The following is an 18,788-nucleotide window of genomic DNA, read 5'->3' as shown; positions in this document are numbered from 1 at the left end:
CACAGCCATTGAAGAGGAGTGGGACAACATTCCACAGGCCACAATCAACAGCCTGATCAACTCTATGCGAAGGAGATGTGTCATGCAAATGGTGGTCACACCAGATACTGACTGGATTTCTGATCCATTCCAGTACCTCTTTTTTTTTTTTTTAAGGTATCTGTGACCAACAGATGCATATCTGTATTACCAGTCATGTGAAATTCATAGATTAGGGCCTAATGAGTTTATTTCAATTGACAGATTTCCTTATATTAACTAACTCAGTAAAATCTTTGACATTGTTGCGTTTTGTTTTGGTTCAGTGTAATTGTGCCTTGAGTGCCCCACAATGCATTGCGCACCAACCAAGGCAGGCTAGCCTCTTCACTGGGTCCTAGTGCCACCAACTGTACGGGATATATGAATAAATTGCTGAGAAATAATCAGTGGCATGTTTTCTCAAATTTAAATCAATACAAGGGTCGTAAAATGGACCCAGATCATGTTGCATAATTTAAACCTGATGGGTACCAGTGCTGACCTAATGTTCCATTGATATGGTCTTGCTGCATGACCTATTTGGAAACCCACTGCATGTCACTGAGGCCTACCATGCTGTTTACAGTGCTGAAGCCTAATCTGATTTTGAGCTGGAAGTGCCTTTTGAAAGGTTATAGCATAACTTTTGGGTGTTGTAAATTTTATTTGACTGTAGAGTGATGAGAAGTTTTCCTTGACTCTGGAAATAATCATCTCTGAAGTAACAACTGCATCCACAAGCTATATCCACAATATGTCTTGCCAATATCACCCCTGGCAACAAAGAGAAATCTTCTGTTCAACAAACTACATGGAGGTAATAACAGTAAAAGTATATGTACATGTCACACATTGGATTATCAGGTTTTAAGGACCATTTACTAATTGATTTAAATTGGTTTCAGACAATACATATCTATCTATATCTACATTTTATTTATGTATTTATTTATATATACATAAACAAATAGACTGGAGAGGAGGGATGTAATAGAAAATTATTGCCCTGAGGGAAGATTATTGTTACCAACAAGGCTGTAATGCCTGAAGCCACAGTCTGAGCATTAAGTCATTTTCTTGCTTTGAGGAATGGAAATGAAGGGCCTTGCTTTGAAAGGGTGGGTTTGACAGTGATGTGAACCAATCGCATGTTTGTGTGGAGACTATTGGCTGGTGGTGTAAGGATGTTAGGGCAATTGTTCAACCTATTTTTTTTTTCTTTCATATGATGAGGTTTTAGCCAATCATAAGCCATAATCTCCAACTAGTGATTTTTTTTTTTATAATATATATGTAATATACACACACAATTGCAAGTGTGACAGGCAGGTATGCAGTGCTTTCAGAGTTTATTTATATCTATTTCTCAAAGTATTGCCTATTGGAATTTGTGCGTTTAATGATGTACCTGCCTATGTCACACTTGCAGTAGGAGTAGTCCATGCAAATGATAATATATTTATTATGTTTTAATAAAGGTTAAATATAAAAATGTAACCTCAATTTAACAACACCAGAATGTGCATAATTGGCTTAAGTTGGTTTCATCTTGATTTGTCTGCCAGGTGTCTGTGGAAAGAGGAGCACCCGACATTGATGCCCAAGGAGATCAGTCTCATGACTGGTTTGATGCCTTTCCAGATGTAAGTTGCTGTATTTAAGATGTAGTGAGTTTTTGGAAAACTAAATACGTTACAGGTGCAGTAGTTTAGATTTGTTGCACGTCTGCTTTGTAATGTGTACTAATCCTGGATTTTTGCCTCTTCCACCAGACTATTACTGCTGCATCGGACATCTGGCAAGTGGTCTTTCACTCTCCTGTCAAGAAGAACATGACTGTTACTGAAGCTTTCCAGCTTGGCTATGGGCTTAATACAACTGAATCTCGGTTGTTGCTTAGAGCACCTTTTGAAACTGCTGAATCTGAGACATCTGTGGTAACTTTTTATATTTATGGTTTTGCTTGTTCACTGATATATAGTGGTGACTTGTTAAATCCTACAAGTAAATTGACCGATTTTAGTTCTCACTGCAAAACTTTTTTGCAATTTGTGGGAGCCATTTTTATTTTTCTGGCTTATGACTGGTGCTTGCAACTTTTAGTTCTTAATCCTTTTAACAGGTTGCAGGAATCCCAACAACTTATGTCAGATCAACTACCTTCTACAGGCAAAGTTGGATGCTCCTTATGGTAGATACTGCAGTAGCTTGTCCAACTGGTAGGATTTTTGTTTTGTTCCCTCAGTAATGTAAATCTACTGCATGCCCCCTTGGCTTCAATGCACCAGAAACCAAAAGCTCAACCTATGTTATGGTTGCTTGTTGAGTAAGCAAAGTGCTGCTTAGAAGGTCATGATAAACCAACATTTTTCCACTTTGCAGTATTTCTCATGAATTTACTTGCAGCCAAGGTGACAAACTAGTTGTGCTGTGGTTAGTTTTTGCATGGTGAAATGTTTCTTTCTAGAACACAACCATTGCAGTTGTAGAATGCAACTCCTATAAGAGTAAATACAACTGGGTCTTGCTAAAATGGTCAACCTAATTTTTTTTATTTCTGTTTTCAGGTGGCACAAGGGTTGCAGACCAATCCCTTTTATGGAGTGTTCCACTGCAGTATCCTGCTCTGGTTGCCTATCCAGATTCGTTTAAAACTGTATCTGTTACTATGGGAGCTAATGGAGTTTTGCTCGACCCAGAGACGTTATCAAGGAGTCCCTACAAATTGATCACTAATGAAACGCATATCACAATTCAAGTTCCTGTGGGAGCTGAAGGGGGCTACATAGAGGTAGGTTTTTGTCAAACCAAGGTGGTGTACAAATTAACCTTTGTGGCTGACAGGCTTCACGGACCCTGAAACACGTATATTGTTACTTTAGGTAAAGTAGGCCAAGATTGGTGCTTCTCTGACAACTAAAACAAGGTCTAAGTTGTCTGTTCATCCTTTTTAATTTGCTTTCCAGCAGGTCAGTCCCTGTTGGTTAACAAACTTCCTCTGTGGCCCTGATATGCCCAATTCATATTGGTTTAAATGAGTTTGGTACATATCAGAAGGTTAGGATGTACTGTGAAAAGCCATATGTAGGGGTATGTCATTTCTCAGTGAAACAAATGCTTTATTCACATGGATTAAATTTGTCTGATGCAGAAGTAGCTGTTTTGTGGCTAATTTATTTTAGTCAGAGTTGAGCTTTTGTAATTGGATCTAAACTGTTGACCGTATCTAAATAAGCCTTGCATTAATAAATTCAGAAGTACAAAAGACTGCTCTCCACTAATCTTTCAATTTGAAATTAACCTGTTAGAGTGAAGTTGAAGATGGAGAGTATGGCATAGTGTACACCATTGATCTTATGTTGGAACATGTGTGGAAAGATGATGCCTGGGACTTATCCAAGCACACAGTAATCCATCCTGTCTCTACACTGTTCTTTCCCTTGCCACTTATTGTAAAAATTGGTAAGTGAAGTGGGGGTGCTGTTTTGGGAGTGTGGTTGGTTGTGTTTGTATTGTGTGGTTATTCCCAGGGGGATATTTTTTGCCTTGTCTTTTGTGACGTTATTTTGAGTTTTAGAAACTGACGTGGAGACGGAGGCCTTTGTGGTAACAATTGGAAACATTTTTCCTGATGCATATTTGGAGTCTGTCTGCATTGGTACTTCAGAGTACCAAGTGGAGGATTTAATAAAACATGGAATGATTGGGAAGACAACCTATCCCAACAGAACAATAAGTTACACACTGACTATACCGTTTCATATCCCTGATGTCGCTAAAGAGGTGAGCTTCCAGTTTTTTGTTAAATGGGGGGGGGGGGGGGGGCTTTAGTTTTGTATAAAATGTCAGTGGTAGGCAGACAAATTCACTTGTACCTCCTTGGGCTCCTGTCACTAAATGATGTGTCAGTTGTGTTACATGTCCCTTTTTGAATGCAGTCAAATATCATCATATATCAACTTTCTGTAACACAATGCAGTAAATGGTTAATTACTTACATAAATGAACATTCTGTGTAGGTATGAACTCTGCAGGTAAGACAAACATCTGGTGTATTGTGAGGTATGGTCCCATCGTTGCCTTACTATTATAAAATGGCTTGCTTTTTAAAAAATATATATATAATATATTAGTTGGTTTTGTGGTGCCTTTTTGGAAGTTCTCCAATTCGTTCATTTTCTTAATGAAACCAGTATGCTCCAGTAATCACAAGCTGACCCATTCTCTTCATTTTTAGTCTTTGCGCACCCTTTCGACCACATACGTACTGGATGCTGTCTTCAACTTCTGTGTTGGACCAAAAAACAACCTATACAGTAAAGCTGTTGCAGTACGGTTTGATCTTAAAGATGTAGGTAAGTGTAGGTCTCAATTCATGTACATTTTATCCGGTACCTGCCTTCCCACTTTCCATTAGCAGAGGATCGATGAATTAGTTGCAAGTGTGTTTGTAGCTAGGGCTGCTTAATGGGTAAGAAACTACCACCCCCAGTTAAAGTGTATGCCCCATTTTCATAATGTGATTGTTCCCATCAGTCATGTGTGGTCCATTAGGCAATGGGTTTCCAACATGATCAACATCACTAATTGTGTGACATTTGATCTAGGTATGGCTTCAATTAACTAACTACTTTACAGGATGTAGCAACATAAACCAATTCATAAACTTCATACCAACAAGCAGATTTAACGTGATGGTCCATAGCTGATGTATTGAGGTGAGAAAAGTCTATTGATCTTGTTTAATTTTTTTTAGCTCTCTTTTTTATTCCCCCAGAACTACTACCTTCGGTTGGTTACTGTGATGAAAATAACTTAAATCTTGTAATCCCTAATGAGAAGATTGGCCAGTTATGGGTTCCTTTTGTGAATAACCTGCCATTAAATGATGACCTTGCATCTCAGCTTGGTATTCAAGAGATGAATAATGAAACACACTTCTGGGTTAAAGTGCCTTTGTCCAGCGCTGGTGCTATTTATGAGGTATTTGTCCAGTCTTGATCTATTGTGTGTCGTTCCCAGTATATAGTGCAGGCCACCAAAATAACCTTTTGTCTTGTCTAGGTGATCACTCTTGAAGGCATAACTGCGAAGTTCAGCATTACCGCAAAGAACCGCAAGACATTGGCAACCATGGGAAGTTTCTCTGTCTCCTGCAACTTCACCCTCCGAGATTTGATAGGTAACTTTTTTTTTTTTTTTTTTTTTTTTTTTTTTTTTTTTAAATGTATACCTTGACATTTTTGTGCAGTGCTAGAAGTTTAAGCATTTGATATTCATTTTTTTAAAGTTTGTATTCCAAATGGCAGCATCATTGTCACTGCCTCAGAGAATACCCTTCCAACAATAGATCTGGGAATGACTACCCTCAAGGATGAGGGTTGCACACCTATTGCGTACAATGAGAAATTTGCAATCTTCAACTTCCAGCTCGATAGCTGTGGTACAACAGGAAGGGTAGGTGACATACTTGTATTGCATGCTTTGTGGATACATTGTAATGTGTAAGTCTATTCTCCCCTATTTCCATAACCTTGTACCTTTCCTCAGTTTCAAGACCACTACATAATCTATGAAAATGAAATTCACAACAAGAAGAAAATACTAAGATCTGATGTTGCAGTTATAACCAGTGACCCACGTTATCGGTATGTGTTCACCATTATGGTGGCAATGGGAACGTTTTGTTGGTTGGGGGGGGGGGGGAAGACATCGTGGTAGAACTTGGTTGTGGTTGAGATCATATTTGGTAAAAATAACCACATGGTGTCAATTGGGAAGACTTGTCTGCCTTTTGAGCTGTACACTTGATTAGAGCCATTTGCAATAACCAAGCTAAAGTCTGGGCAATTTTTTCTGATGGTCATCTGTTCTGGCACAAGGGAGACCTCTTCTCATGGTGGTGGACTGAGCGAAGCAGTAGCTGGCCTGTCCTGCTTTAACAACTTTTGTTTAGGTTAACAGTGTTGTGCAAGTACCGCAGGAATTCAACAATTCAGCAGTACATGCCTGCATATGGCTCCATTGTGGCACCACATCTACCTTCCAACAGCGGCCCAAGAGGTAACAACCTATTTTGAGAAGGGGTGCCATTTTATTTCTCATATTAAAAACCTCTATGTAATGGAACATATCCAACACTTTTATTTTAAGCAAAACGATCCCGACAGATTTTGGATCTTCATGTCAGACTGTCGAGAGGTAAGTTTGTTTCCAGTAACCACTTTTAGTTCACCAAAAAAGATGGTTTTTGCTATGGTTTGAAATTGCCTCCTTGCAGGATTTATCTGTGTTGCCTGCTTGGAATATAGTCTAAAAACTAACCCATTCATGTGTGACTGCTGCACTAGGTTATGAATGCAATACGTGCAAGTTGAGACTTATTTTCCAATCCTAGATATGAAATACACAGACTTCTACAGAGATGAAGAGTATCCATTTGAAAAGAACCCGAAAGATCCTTTGTTTTTTGAGGTGGCGCTCAAACAGGAGAATACCAGTGTTGAATTGTCATTGGAGACCTGTTGGTTGTCTAATTCAACTGGGTTTGATAGCAAACATAAATGGAGCATTTATGAAAAAGGGTAAGTCTGAATATTTGCTAACAATTTCTCTAGTGGTGTTACTTCTCCACCGGTGTGACCTGAAGCTCAAAGGGAATGGAGAAAATACATATTAAACCAATAATGGAATACTTTTCTTTGCCTGGGGAAACTTGATCTGTTTTCCATTTTGAAGTTTGGCATGGCTGGCTAATGCAAGAGATGGTGTAAAGGCCACTCAGGAAGAGAGATTTTGGCCTCCTGCATGGTGGTTGCATGAAAAATCTAGCTCCTTGATTTCTTTCCCTTGTCTATCTTTTTAATGGCTTTTTTTTATTTGTTTTGTCTTTTTCCAAGAACAGATGTGAAGTCCAGAGTGCAGAGTATCTTACGATAGCTCATCCAGTGTCAACTGCTCAAGTGAAACGGTTTGAGGTCTTGCTATTCCCATCTGTAGACAGCACATTGAAAGGTCCTGTAAGTGTTCCTGTAGCTTGGAAGAACGTAGAATTGAACACTGCTTAACATCTGTTAATTGCTTTGTTTTAATTTTGCAAACCAGAAGTCTAATGTAAACTCTTTCCAATAGCAAGCAATTCTGAAGGTTAATTTAAGCACCTGAAAAGTTGTCATTTTGTTGTACAACCTGGTTCCATAAATGGCTTTTCCTTTTAAAGGCATGGCAGTTCCTTATGGCTACTATAGGAATGGTCATTGCAGTTGGTTTAAACTAATCTTGCAGAAGATATGGGTTGCTGTTGTGTACTCAGTATGACTTTGTGGTATTTTAGGTGTATCTTCACTGTATGGTTATGGTCTGTGATGCCAGTATATATAAAGATTCAAGTGACCTTTGCATGAAGCAGTGTGAGATGGGACATGAATTGGCAAGTGAGTATGTTTTAAAGATGGTTTAACTTGTATAGTGCTTCTATTACTATTTAAACAGTAACAACTGTCCTACTACAGTTGATGCTAATGGTTCTATTTTCTTTTGCAGGTTATGAATCCAAACAGTATTTTAACCTTCAGGGATATGTGTCATTAGGACCAGTATTGTTGGCCCAATCAACTGCATCGGCTCCTGAAAGAAGTGTAACAGAGCAAGGTAAAGACAAGCAGTGACTCTTGTTTTCATGATTTGGTCTGGTAGGACATATATACCTATCCTGCTCCATCTTGCCCCTTTTCACTCTATCCCTGCTATTGTTGACTAAGTAAAATAAACTGCTGCAGCTGGTAACCCTATTTTGCTCAAACCCCAATCCTTTTTTTTTCTCTTGCATTCAGATTTATTCTTTTTTTTTTTCAGGCAACGACTCCTATAGAATCTGGATGTGGTTGATAATGGGATCTGCTGTTGTACTCTTTGCAATTGCTGCTCGTTAAAGTGTACATCTGAATAAAACAAATTCACAATCAGTCTGTCTCAAATGCTTAAACTGGTTGGTAAACCTTTTCTATAAATTAGACTTCATGCTTCTACATATAGATGGATTTCCATTTGCAGGAGTCCAAAGGTTTTATTGGTCCCTGCTCTGTTTAGGCCAATGTGTAGCCATTTGGATCACCTTCCTCCCACCCCCACCCCCCCCTTAAACCCCCAAGGGGTTTAAGAACATTCTACTATTCCAGTTTGCAGAAGTAATAACTAGGGATAAAAAGGCTTGTTTTGAGTGGGTGAGACTACCATAGCTACTTTCCTTGAATAGTTTACACATTCAATTCTGGTAGATGGCAGTGTTGTAGAACACTTGTATTTAAGAAGGCACATGTGAAGCACTGTACCTTGCTATCTAGTGACTGATTGAAGTGTAAAGTTAGATGGAGGCATTTTTTTTTAATGTACAGTATTTTTTATGTTAAAGCTATATATCAATGGTCAAAGTGGCTTTAAACTACTTTAAAATCTCATGACCTCAAACCATCTATTATAAAAGGTAGAGCTATTAGATTTAGCTGTCTTCTGACATTTTTTGTTCTTTATGTGGTTTATAAAATTATGCACGGAACTGACAGCATAAACACAAGAGCATTGTGCATTTCAATGCTAAAACCACATTTACTTGATTAGAACTATAATGCTTAATCTACAAGTTTAAAAAATAAATAATAAACAATTTGCAACTAGTATGAAAATGAGCTGGTCAAAAATAAAACCTATTCTCTCCCCTCCTTGCAGGAAATTTAGTTACAATACCTGGTAAAACATGGTTTAAAGCGTGACGTTCCAACACAACAATGATTCAAAGCACACATTAAAATCTACCTCCATTCTTAACGAAGAATAAAATTAAGGGTCTGGAATGGCCTAGTCAAAGTCCTGATCTAAATCCGATTTGAGAAGCTGTGGTATGAGTTGAAGGCTGTGCACAAGAGAAGTCCTTGGAATTTGAATGAACTGGAACAATTTTGCATTGAAGAATGTTTGTTCAGAAATCACTAAAGAATCATGCCAAAAGCTGATTGACAAATAACCTAATCGTTTTAAGAGTTTTTATTGCTAAAGCCTCAACTAGCTATTCATTTCATTTTCCTTGTCAGGGTATGAATAATTCTGAATAAGCATTTTTGGAGTTTTGCAAAACATGCTGAAATAAATAATTGTAGACCTCTTTCTTGTAACTTTTTTCCCACAAAAGCAAAACTTTTGCTACAAAAGATTTTTCCTGTAATTATTTGTTTTCTAGAAATTATACATTTCCATTGTAGTATGTAAACTTTTGACCTTCAACTGTCCTGTATGTGTGTCTATTACGCTATTGTTAGGGATGTGACAAATACAGCGGTTCCTTGAATAATTTACCTTTAATGTCTCGCTGAACCAACACTTTTCAATTGAAAGCTGGTTAAACTTTTAAATCACACAATTAGGTTGTGCTTTTTGTATAATCTCCAAAGTGCTTTCAGTTAAAAAAAAAAAAAAATGGTGGCTTTTCAGCTGTAGACAGGTGAGTTTTGAGTGTCTGATGCAGATCCACATTATAAACACATAAGTATAACAATAGTGTGTAACATCTTCCTGTCTGCCCAGAGACTGTCAATGGAAATTAGCCTACTGGCTAAATTGAAAATGCAATCTTGTGTCATGTAAGTGACACTTATAATTATAATTATTTATCCCTGATAAATAAATAAAATCAATGTTGTGTTGTGTGTATGCCGTGGGCCCTGGAAATTCCCTTAAAATATTAAGTTCACCCCTTCTATCTGCAGCTTCAACCCCAGGATTTATGTTCCAAACAGTGCCATCATTACACCGTGTAACAAATTTGTTTTTTTTTGTTCCTGGGTAGTAAGTGTTATTTCCTAATTGCTTATGCCTCAAAAGTATAGAAAATGGCTATTATTCCCCACAAACTTTGCTTTTATGACCAGGACAGTGATATTTCAAAATATCACTATTTCCAATGGGAAAACGGGCAAATGTGTGTCTTTTCGTTCACATTAAGTCAGAAAAAAACAACATATGAATCCAAATTAACATGTATTTATACTAAAGTAATACAAAAATGACTACAAAAGATTTAGAAGTGAGTAGTTTTTCAAGATTTACAATTATACTGTAAATACTCTTCTATCCTGACAAGTGCCCCAGTCCCTGCAGATGAGAAACATGATGCAGCCCCCACTTTGCTTCACAGTAGGGGTGGTGTTCTTTGGGTGATGCGCTGTGTTGGGTTTACGCCAAACAATGCTTTGCATTTAGGCCAAAAAGTTCCATTTTAGTTTCATCAGACCACATAACTTTTTGCCACATGGCTACAGAAACTTCAAATGGGATTTGAGGTGGGCTTACTTGAGTAATTGCTTCCTTCTTGCCACCCTACCATACAGGCCACAATTGTGAAGTGCTTGAGATATTGTTGTCACATGCACACATTGACCGCTCTTTGCCATAAAAGCCTGTAGCTCTTGCAAAGTTGCCATTGGCCTCTTGGTAGCCTCTCTGATCAGTCTCCTTCTTGTTCGATCATCCAGTTTGGAGGGATGGCCTGATCTAGGCAGGGTCTTGGTGGTGCCATACTTCCTAATAATCATCTTGACCATGCAAGGGATATTCAAGGCCTTTGTTTTTTTTTTTTTTATACCCATCCCCTGATCTGTGCATTTCAACAACTTTGTCTTAGTTCTTTTGAAAGCACCTTGGTGTTCATGGTTGAGTCTTTGCTTTGAAATGCATTACCCAGCAGAGGGAACCTACAGGAACTCCTGAAATTATGTGAATCACTACAATTTAACACAGGTGGAGACCACTTAACTTGGTGTGTTATTTTGAAGGCGATTGGTTACACCTGAGCTAATTTAGGATTGCTATTACAAGGGGGGTGGACACTTATCCAACCAACTTATACAAATTTGTAGAATATTTTTTTTCACTTGGAAGTTGTAGGGTAGGACGTCTAGATAAATGAAAAAAAAAAACTATTTTAATGCATTTTAATTCCAGGCTATAAGGCAACACAAGGTGAACATTTTAAAAGGGGATGCATGCTTTCTGTAGGCACATTAATCTACCTCCTAAACTGTGTGGGACATTTTGGAATCCTCCAGTGGCACTGAACTATACGTTTTACTTATCTGAATACTTACTGTGTGGACCTTAAATTATAGTATCTCTGTGGAAAGCCATTGTTAATTTAGGGGGTCTAAGTGTTCTCGTTGACATTTTGGTGTAGAAATGTCTGGTGTAGACATTTTGGTTCTGTTAAATTTGTTGTTTGACATAATAAAGAACAACCATTTTATTTACCTGCCTGTGTGGTTCCTGTGCATTCCTGGGGTGGTCAGTCTGAGATCCAAACAACCTGTGGGGTATAGAAGAGAAGGCTATTAAAAAAATTCTTACCTGTAAAATCACACAAACATATCACTGACATAAACAGTTTTACTTCAGACACACCCTTAAAACAGTGGAGTACATAACTAACCTAAATATAGACCCATTATAAATTAGCCTTGCATGGAATCATTCCTGACTGGAACCAGCTAGTTATAAACAAAGTAGGACCATCCAAATGTTTGTTAGCCTCCCTGAAAAGATTTTTATCATAAATAATGTTTACATGTTTAATCATATATATATATATATATATATATATATATATATATATATATAGGTAATAGATTTTTTAAAAAAAATTAAAAATGGTGCTGTACAAAACTGTGTTAGACACAATCTGTCCATCAATTATAATACTTATAAATATTTATGTGGACCACCCTATGCTTATATACAGATTATAAGTTCATTACGGCACTCTACCTAGATCTATAGTTAATTAAGTGAACTCAGTGATTCATACATGATTAATTCATTATATATAATTAACAGTTATACATACATTATATATATATATATATATATATATATATATATATATATATATATATATATATATACAGACACACACACACATACACCAATAGTATAATGATCACATTTAAGATCAATGTTTAAGATCTAATTAATTAATTCTTAGTCAATTGAAAGGGTATAAATTAAATATCTTAATGACATACATCTATTAAGAATAAATCACTAAGCATATAAACAGATCATAATTAATTTTCAATTTATCACATTAGCTTCTCATTTTGATTTATCTTACAGAATAATTAAATCAATAGTGGAAGCAATGTAAGTATATTAATTGACAATTACAATTTCTTAGAATTAATAGTTACACATTATCAATTAAAGATAAGAACTCAAATCCAAACATTCATTGAGCCCATCTGGTTCCATAGTTCAGAGTGTGAATATCCAATAGGCTTCTCTTCTTAATAGTCATTTTACAATATTACCCCCTCTATCTGGCAATACAATTTTTTCAAGTGCTATAAATTTTAAAGAAGAAGCTGGCCCATGTTTCATTGCCTGATAGTGTCTAGTTATTGCATATTCTGCATTATTAATACGGATAGCAGGTTTGTGGTCTGCTGTTCTAATCTGAAGATTTCTTTTGGTTTGTCTGATATATACAAAGCCACATGGACATTTCAACATATAGATGACTTCAGTTGTATTACACTTAATAAACCCCTTGATTGTGTATTTTTGACCTGTATGTTAAATTCAGTTTACTTTCCATTGTAAATGTTAATTTAGGATTGGTATTATTTATATAATCTTTAAACAGGAGCAAATCAATTTCAGAGCCAGTCCAAACCAACAATACATCATCAATGTATCGCTTCCATAACAACACATTTTGTAGGAGAATATTAGAGGCCTTCTCAATAATGAATAAGCTTTCCCAATGGCCCATGTACAAATTAGCATAATTTGGGGAAAATGATGAACCCAGGGTGTCCTCGGCTCACCGCGCACCAGCAAGCCCTGTAGTCTGCCCGTGCGCTTGCAGGCTTGCCTGTAAGCTGCCCAGAGCTGCGTTGTCCTCCGACGCTGTAGCTGGGTTGGCTGCATGGTGGGTCTGCAGAGTGATAAGAAGCAGGACTAGAGGGGGGACTAGAGGTTTTATCATTTTTTTCTCTTAAAAGAAGAAAATATAATAATACAGTAAATATATAGAGTTCTGACAGACGCAGAGAAACACAGAACTTCCTGTCCAAAATTATGATGTCGCTAATGCAGTGTTTCACTTGGTTTTATGAACATGTATGCCTGCTTGTATTGTAATTCACAAAGTATAACTATCTATCACAGTTATACTTGTATTGAAATACTGTATTTGCTCAAAATAGCTCCCAGGTGCTTGTTTTCTCAAACTTCTCTTTACATTTTATGTTTTAATTAGGAAACTGCTGAGTTGAACACATTCAGTACAATATTAGAAAACATCTTCATCATTCCACGTTTATTGCAGGTGTTAGCTGATGACAGTAGTTTATACTGAAGTGAAGGTAGAGCACAGCAGTGTTAAGAAGCATTGGATTTCAAATGCTTAAAACCCTTTTTTCTAGGCTACCATAGTATTAAAGAGAGTCATTTCTTACTCACTAGTGTGGTTGTATAAACAAATTGTTATTGATATTTTTGTCATATACACCCCTGCTTAAGTCAAGTAAAAACACAGGGTTACACTTAAATAAGGAATATGCACAACACATGCATTCTGCTTTAAATTTAGATTTTGTTTCTCTCTTAATGGCTTGTAAAACACAACAGAGCAGTGTACTTTCTACTTTATTGTATGTAGTTACGTTTTATGTATCTGCGATGTGGGACTCTAGCTTAACTCTCTGTTTTGTTATTAATAGTGCTGTATGTGTGTGTACTATAAACACGTCCCTTTGAAATTTGTGTTTATTGCATCATTATGTATTTGTTATAATGCAGCACTGTAACATTTTGACATACCTTCCAGGTTTTTATGAATTTTCAATAAATGAGGTATTACACGGCATGATTAAAATGAAAGCTTGTCTGTGTGCTGCAAATGAAGTGGGGGAATAACAGAATTCATTAGAAAACTATTTTTGTAACAGACTGTCACGAAATAACTAATAGAGTTTGCTTAAACCTGTACATATGAGATCATCACACAATATATAAAGTGGAGATTGCTTAATTCACCAAACACTCTTTCTTTTGAGCCTAAGCTCTCTAGCACCTGTTGTTTTCACCATGAAACATGAAAGCTGAAACATGGACTTTTTTTACATACCATGAAAGACATGGTTACATGTGAGCTCAATTCACCATGGTAAAATACTTTTAAAATGTTATTTTATTAAAAAATAAACACTAAACTAAATATACATCAGTAATGCTGAATTGATTTAATTTTATACAATAAAAAATATAATTTTTACTTAGCTATTGAAAGAAAACGGGGGGATAGGTGCTTTGGAGAGTGCTTTTCAATGTGAATATGGGCAGACAGTCAAGACTGGGCGTTATATCGAGCATATACAGTCATTATTAGTGTCTCGCCTCAAAAGTATTGGATCCTGATTCCCCAGTTAGTGAAAATGTTAAAAAATCTGATTTAGGACTTGACACCAGCTGAAGTCATGAAAAGGCAACTAAATCAAATTGACCAAGTTTTAATCTACCCTGGCTTTTTCTGCCATGGTTTCTACCATCATGTTGCACTCAACACATGCCCTGTAGTACAGCTGTCAGGACATTAAAATAGCTGTAAAAAGTATAGATAGTATTTGTGATTGCAAGCGGATCTATGCTGTACATTTCACAATTCAAAGCTGCACAAATGGAATAGTGTTGCTGTTTGCAATTGGCTGTCTGGTACTATTTGTATGCAATGTTAGTGAATGTTTCACACAGAGAAGCTGAAGTTCATTGACGGATCAGAAGCACTTAACTTTGTGACCTTTGATCCACCTACAACCTATTATAATACATTTTTTGTTCCCAGAAATCCTTTATTTCCTGATGTTTCCACCCATCAAAGTTATGGGAAGTAGTTCAGTGGGAGATTTTTTTTATAAAGGTGTAGAATAGTATGACCTGACAATAATAAACATGAATGTACAACATTAAAACAAAACAATTTGACTAGTCCTGTCAAAGGCAACATGGGGCCTCACCTAATAAGGCTGTTTTTAAATAGAACAATCAAATTTATAACAAAATATACAGCTATGGCCAAATGTTTTATATCACCTTATATAATTAAGACATTTTGCTTCATAAAGGCAAATTAAACCTGTTGAATAATGATATATTAACATACTGAATTACATGCTTTGCAGTTTCCCATACGCTTAATGAAAACTGAAACATTTTAAATGTGGCATTTCGAAATCTAACATGAAATACTGTACTACTATTATGGCTTCCAGTAGACTTTTGCGATATAATTTTGTAGTTTCTTTGATTACATGATGTTAAATAAAATAACTAAATTCCAGTATATTTTTATTTTTACTATGTCCCACAGGTGATGCAAAACTTTGCCCATTGCTGTACAATTATTTAACTTAATATCAACATGTAAAATACTGGAACATAAATAATAACTAGAAAAATAACTTAAAGTCGTTACTTTTTAGTCAGAAAATTAAAAGTCTCTATTAACGGTTCTCTTTTTTTTCAATAATTTTATCTGCTGATCTTCTGAAAATGGCAAGTGTAAATATTTTTAAGTTGGTGTTGCTCATTTATTTTTGCCTCTCAGACAGTCTAGCCTTCTCTTGTGGCTTACATGGCACCAAAGGGATGTCTCAAGCAGAACCTGAAAGAGTCCCAAATTCCCCCTTCTGCTGTGAGAATTGACACAGGGAGTGCAAGTCCACGCAGGGGCTGCTTGCCCCCATCAATCATTTCAGCAGTTCCAAAACAAGGCAATACATTTCCTTGACACCAGCACAGACGGCGCTGAACAGCCCGTCCTGCTGTCAGTCTGGCTTCATTTGATCTTGCCCAAAAGGACTTACATTTTATTAGGTTTCCTTTCTTAAATATAAAATCACAGAGGTTTTGATATCATTCTTTTCTCATGAGTTTACGTATTAAATCACAGATGTAGTAAATTTTACCTGTATGTTTTATTACTGGAGTGGTAAAACAAACTTCCTACAAATTATATGAAATACAATCTCAAATTTACACCGAAATGTCAAGTCTGCCAATTGCAAAGTTCACATTAAAATGTGAAAAATTTGAACGTATAATTTTTTCACAAGCAATCTGCACGATTGTGACAGAAACATATAAGTGGTTAAGAGTGTGCTTCTCCTGAGAGTTACATGCAAATGAGCCAAATGGCTTTCTTAGGAAGTAAACTTACAAAGACCGTAATCAAGCAGATAGTTGTAATTTTTAAGTAAGTCTGTGTTTCACATGTTAAATCTCACCATGTTATGTAACCTTCTTCAATATCACCTTACGCATTTGAACCTGAATATTGTTAACTGTAATTGGCCTTTTAACTGCAAGTTAAAAGTAATTTACTCAATTGACAAAACCAGGTTCAATGAGTAGGCAAGATAATAGTACTCTTCTGCTGACAAACGACAATTTTATTCATGGTTTTCAATCAAGCTCTTGTCTCCTTGCCCTAAACAGACTACAGAGCAGGTCCAGAGGAATTTTTAAAGTATTTGATTTAAAGATGTCAGAGTCATTCAACAGACAAATTAATGGCTGCCTTAGAGAACTTGTATTTCTACTTGTGGATCTTAAATTTGTTTCAAGTAGATTTACTTTTAAATCTAGCCAACAGTATAGGGTTTAGAATTATAATAGCCAAACTCTTGGTTATCTTCAATAAACTGTGATACATCCTCAATTCCAACCTTCTCAATAAGTGCTCGACTTATCCGATCTCAAAATGTACATGTAGAATCTACACAAGCCACTCTACATTGATAAAGTTAAAAAATGCATATAGAATATAAATAAGTAAGATTTACAGAGAAAAACAGATTAATCTCAGTTGCATAAGTATTCAACCCCATTGCTACTGCAGCCCTAAATCAGCTCAGGTTCAAATGATTTGTTTGAAAGGTCACAAAATTAGTGAAATGGTTTCAGCCTGTGTGTAAAGTCAAAGTGGTTTAACTTGTAGATAATTTCCCTCAGGTATATAAAGACTTTCAAACTGCATCTCACATAGTGATCCAACAAAGCAACCACGTAGACCAAGGAGCCTTCGAAACAAGTCAGGGATAAAGTAGTAGAGAGGCACAGAGCAGAAGAAGGGTACAAGAACATTTCAAAGGTGCTGATTATCCCTCTCAGCACAACGAAGTCCATTATTAAGAAGTGGAAGATGCATCATACCACCCAGACATTACCCAGATCAGGTCGTCCTCCCAAACTGAGCAGCCGGGCAAGCAGGAAACTAGTTCGGGATGTCACTCTGAAGCCAACAATGACAGAGATCTGCAAAGTTCTGTTTCTGAGATAGGAATCAGTGTTCACACATCAACAACAAGCCGGTCCCTACACAAAGCTGGTCTCTATGGACAGGTGGCAAGAAAGAAGCCATTACTCAAAAAGCTTCATCCTAAAGCACGTATGGAGTTTGTGAAAAAGCATGTAGATGATACTGCAGACATGTGGAAAAAGGTTTTGTGGTCAGACGAGACAAAAATATAACTTTTTGGTCTAAATTCCAAGTATTACGCCTGGCGCAAGCCCAACACTGCACATCACCCAGTCAACACCATGCCAACTGACAAGCATCATTTTATGGGAAAGGAACTAGGAAGCTTGTCAGAATTGAGAGGAGAATGGATGGTGCAAACTACAGGCAAATCCTTGAGGGAAACCTGTTTAGGTCAGCCAAGAACTGGGGAGGAAATTCACATTTCAGCAGGACAATGACCCAAAGCACAAAGCCAAAGCCACACTGGAGTGGTTGAACAAGAAAATTAATTAATGTTCTTGAGTGGTCCAGTAAAAGTCCTGACTTGAATCCAATTGAAAATGTATGGTGAGACTTGAAGATTGCAGTCCATCGACGATCCCCAACAAACTTATCAGAACTGGAGAAACTTTCCCATGAAAAATGGACAAAAATGTCACCATCCTACTGTGCATAGCTATTAGAGACCTATCCAAAAAGACTCATAGCAGTAATTTCTGCAAAAGCTGCTTCTACCAAGTACTGACTTTACGGGCTGAATACTTACACAACCAGTAAATTTAATTTTGTACATTTTCTTTGCAAGTTTTGCTGACATTGAACCTCCTCCTCATATAACAGTGTTCAGTTTAACCACTACAGCTTTGAATAAAAAAAAAGTTGTTTGAAAAACTGTGTAATTCAACCACAATGTTGACATTATTGGTAGGGGTGAATACTATATATATATATATATATATATATATCATATTTAAGAAGAGAGAGAGAGAGAGAGAGACAACACACACACACACACAATTATTTGTACATTTATGCCATGCCGACTTATGAATGCGTTGTCACTTTTAATTATTAAAACATGTTAAAAGTACACGGTCAAAACCGACTTGTAACTTGAGGATATATATTGGCCCAGTAAATATATAAATTATTGCCTTATGTCGATAACTTACTTTTTTAGTTTTTATATACAATTATACTTTTTGAGCACGTAATATTACCTTAAGTTGTTTTCCACTCTTACTGCTCCATCTCCCAGAGAGAGACACACACACACACACACACACACTTGCAAGTTATTTAAAATATCTTACCTCAGGGTCCAAATTTCTAAAGACAAACATTCTGTTCTTCTCCATCATTGCAAATTGATCTGGATTATCATCTACTTCATATCCCAAACATCTTTGCATTCAAACTTCAG

At 36.5% G+C, this 18,788-nt stretch overlaps 1 protein-coding gene across 1 annotated transcript; it reads left to right on the top strand.

The window, feature by feature from the left end:
- The first annotated feature begins 702 nt into the window (after positions 1 to 702).
- On the top strand, positions 703 to 8,139 carry LOC121316586. The gene is made up of 19 exons (XM_041251632.1): positions 703 to 838; positions 1,587 to 1,664; positions 1,794 to 1,958; positions 2,144 to 2,240; positions 2,589 to 2,812; positions 3,330 to 3,483; positions 3,599 to 3,804; positions 4,259 to 4,376; positions 4,799 to 5,004; positions 5,086 to 5,203; positions 5,312 to 5,478; positions 5,572 to 5,669; positions 5,978 to 6,084; positions 6,175 to 6,222; positions 6,419 to 6,605; positions 6,926 to 7,040; positions 7,355 to 7,454; positions 7,564 to 7,671; positions 7,876 to 8,139. The coding sequence occupies exons 1-19, from the start codon at positions 776 to 778 to the stop codon at positions 7,950 to 7,952; spliced, it is 2,436 nt and encodes an 811-aa protein (XP_041107566.1). The 5' UTR covers positions 703 to 775; the 3' UTR covers positions 7,953 to 8,139.
- The last annotated feature ends 10,649 nt before the right edge of the window (positions 8,140 to 18,788 follow it).

The sequence above is a fragment of the Polyodon spathula genome, chromosome 6, assembly GCF_017654505.1.
Source record: "Polyodon spathula isolate WHYD16114869_AA chromosome 6, ASM1765450v1, whole genome shotgun sequence".
Classification (NCBI taxonomy): domain Eukaryota; kingdom Metazoa; phylum Chordata; class Actinopteri; order Acipenseriformes; family Polyodontidae; genus Polyodon; species Polyodon spathula.
This window is presented reverse-complemented; position numbering and strand designations above follow the sequence as displayed.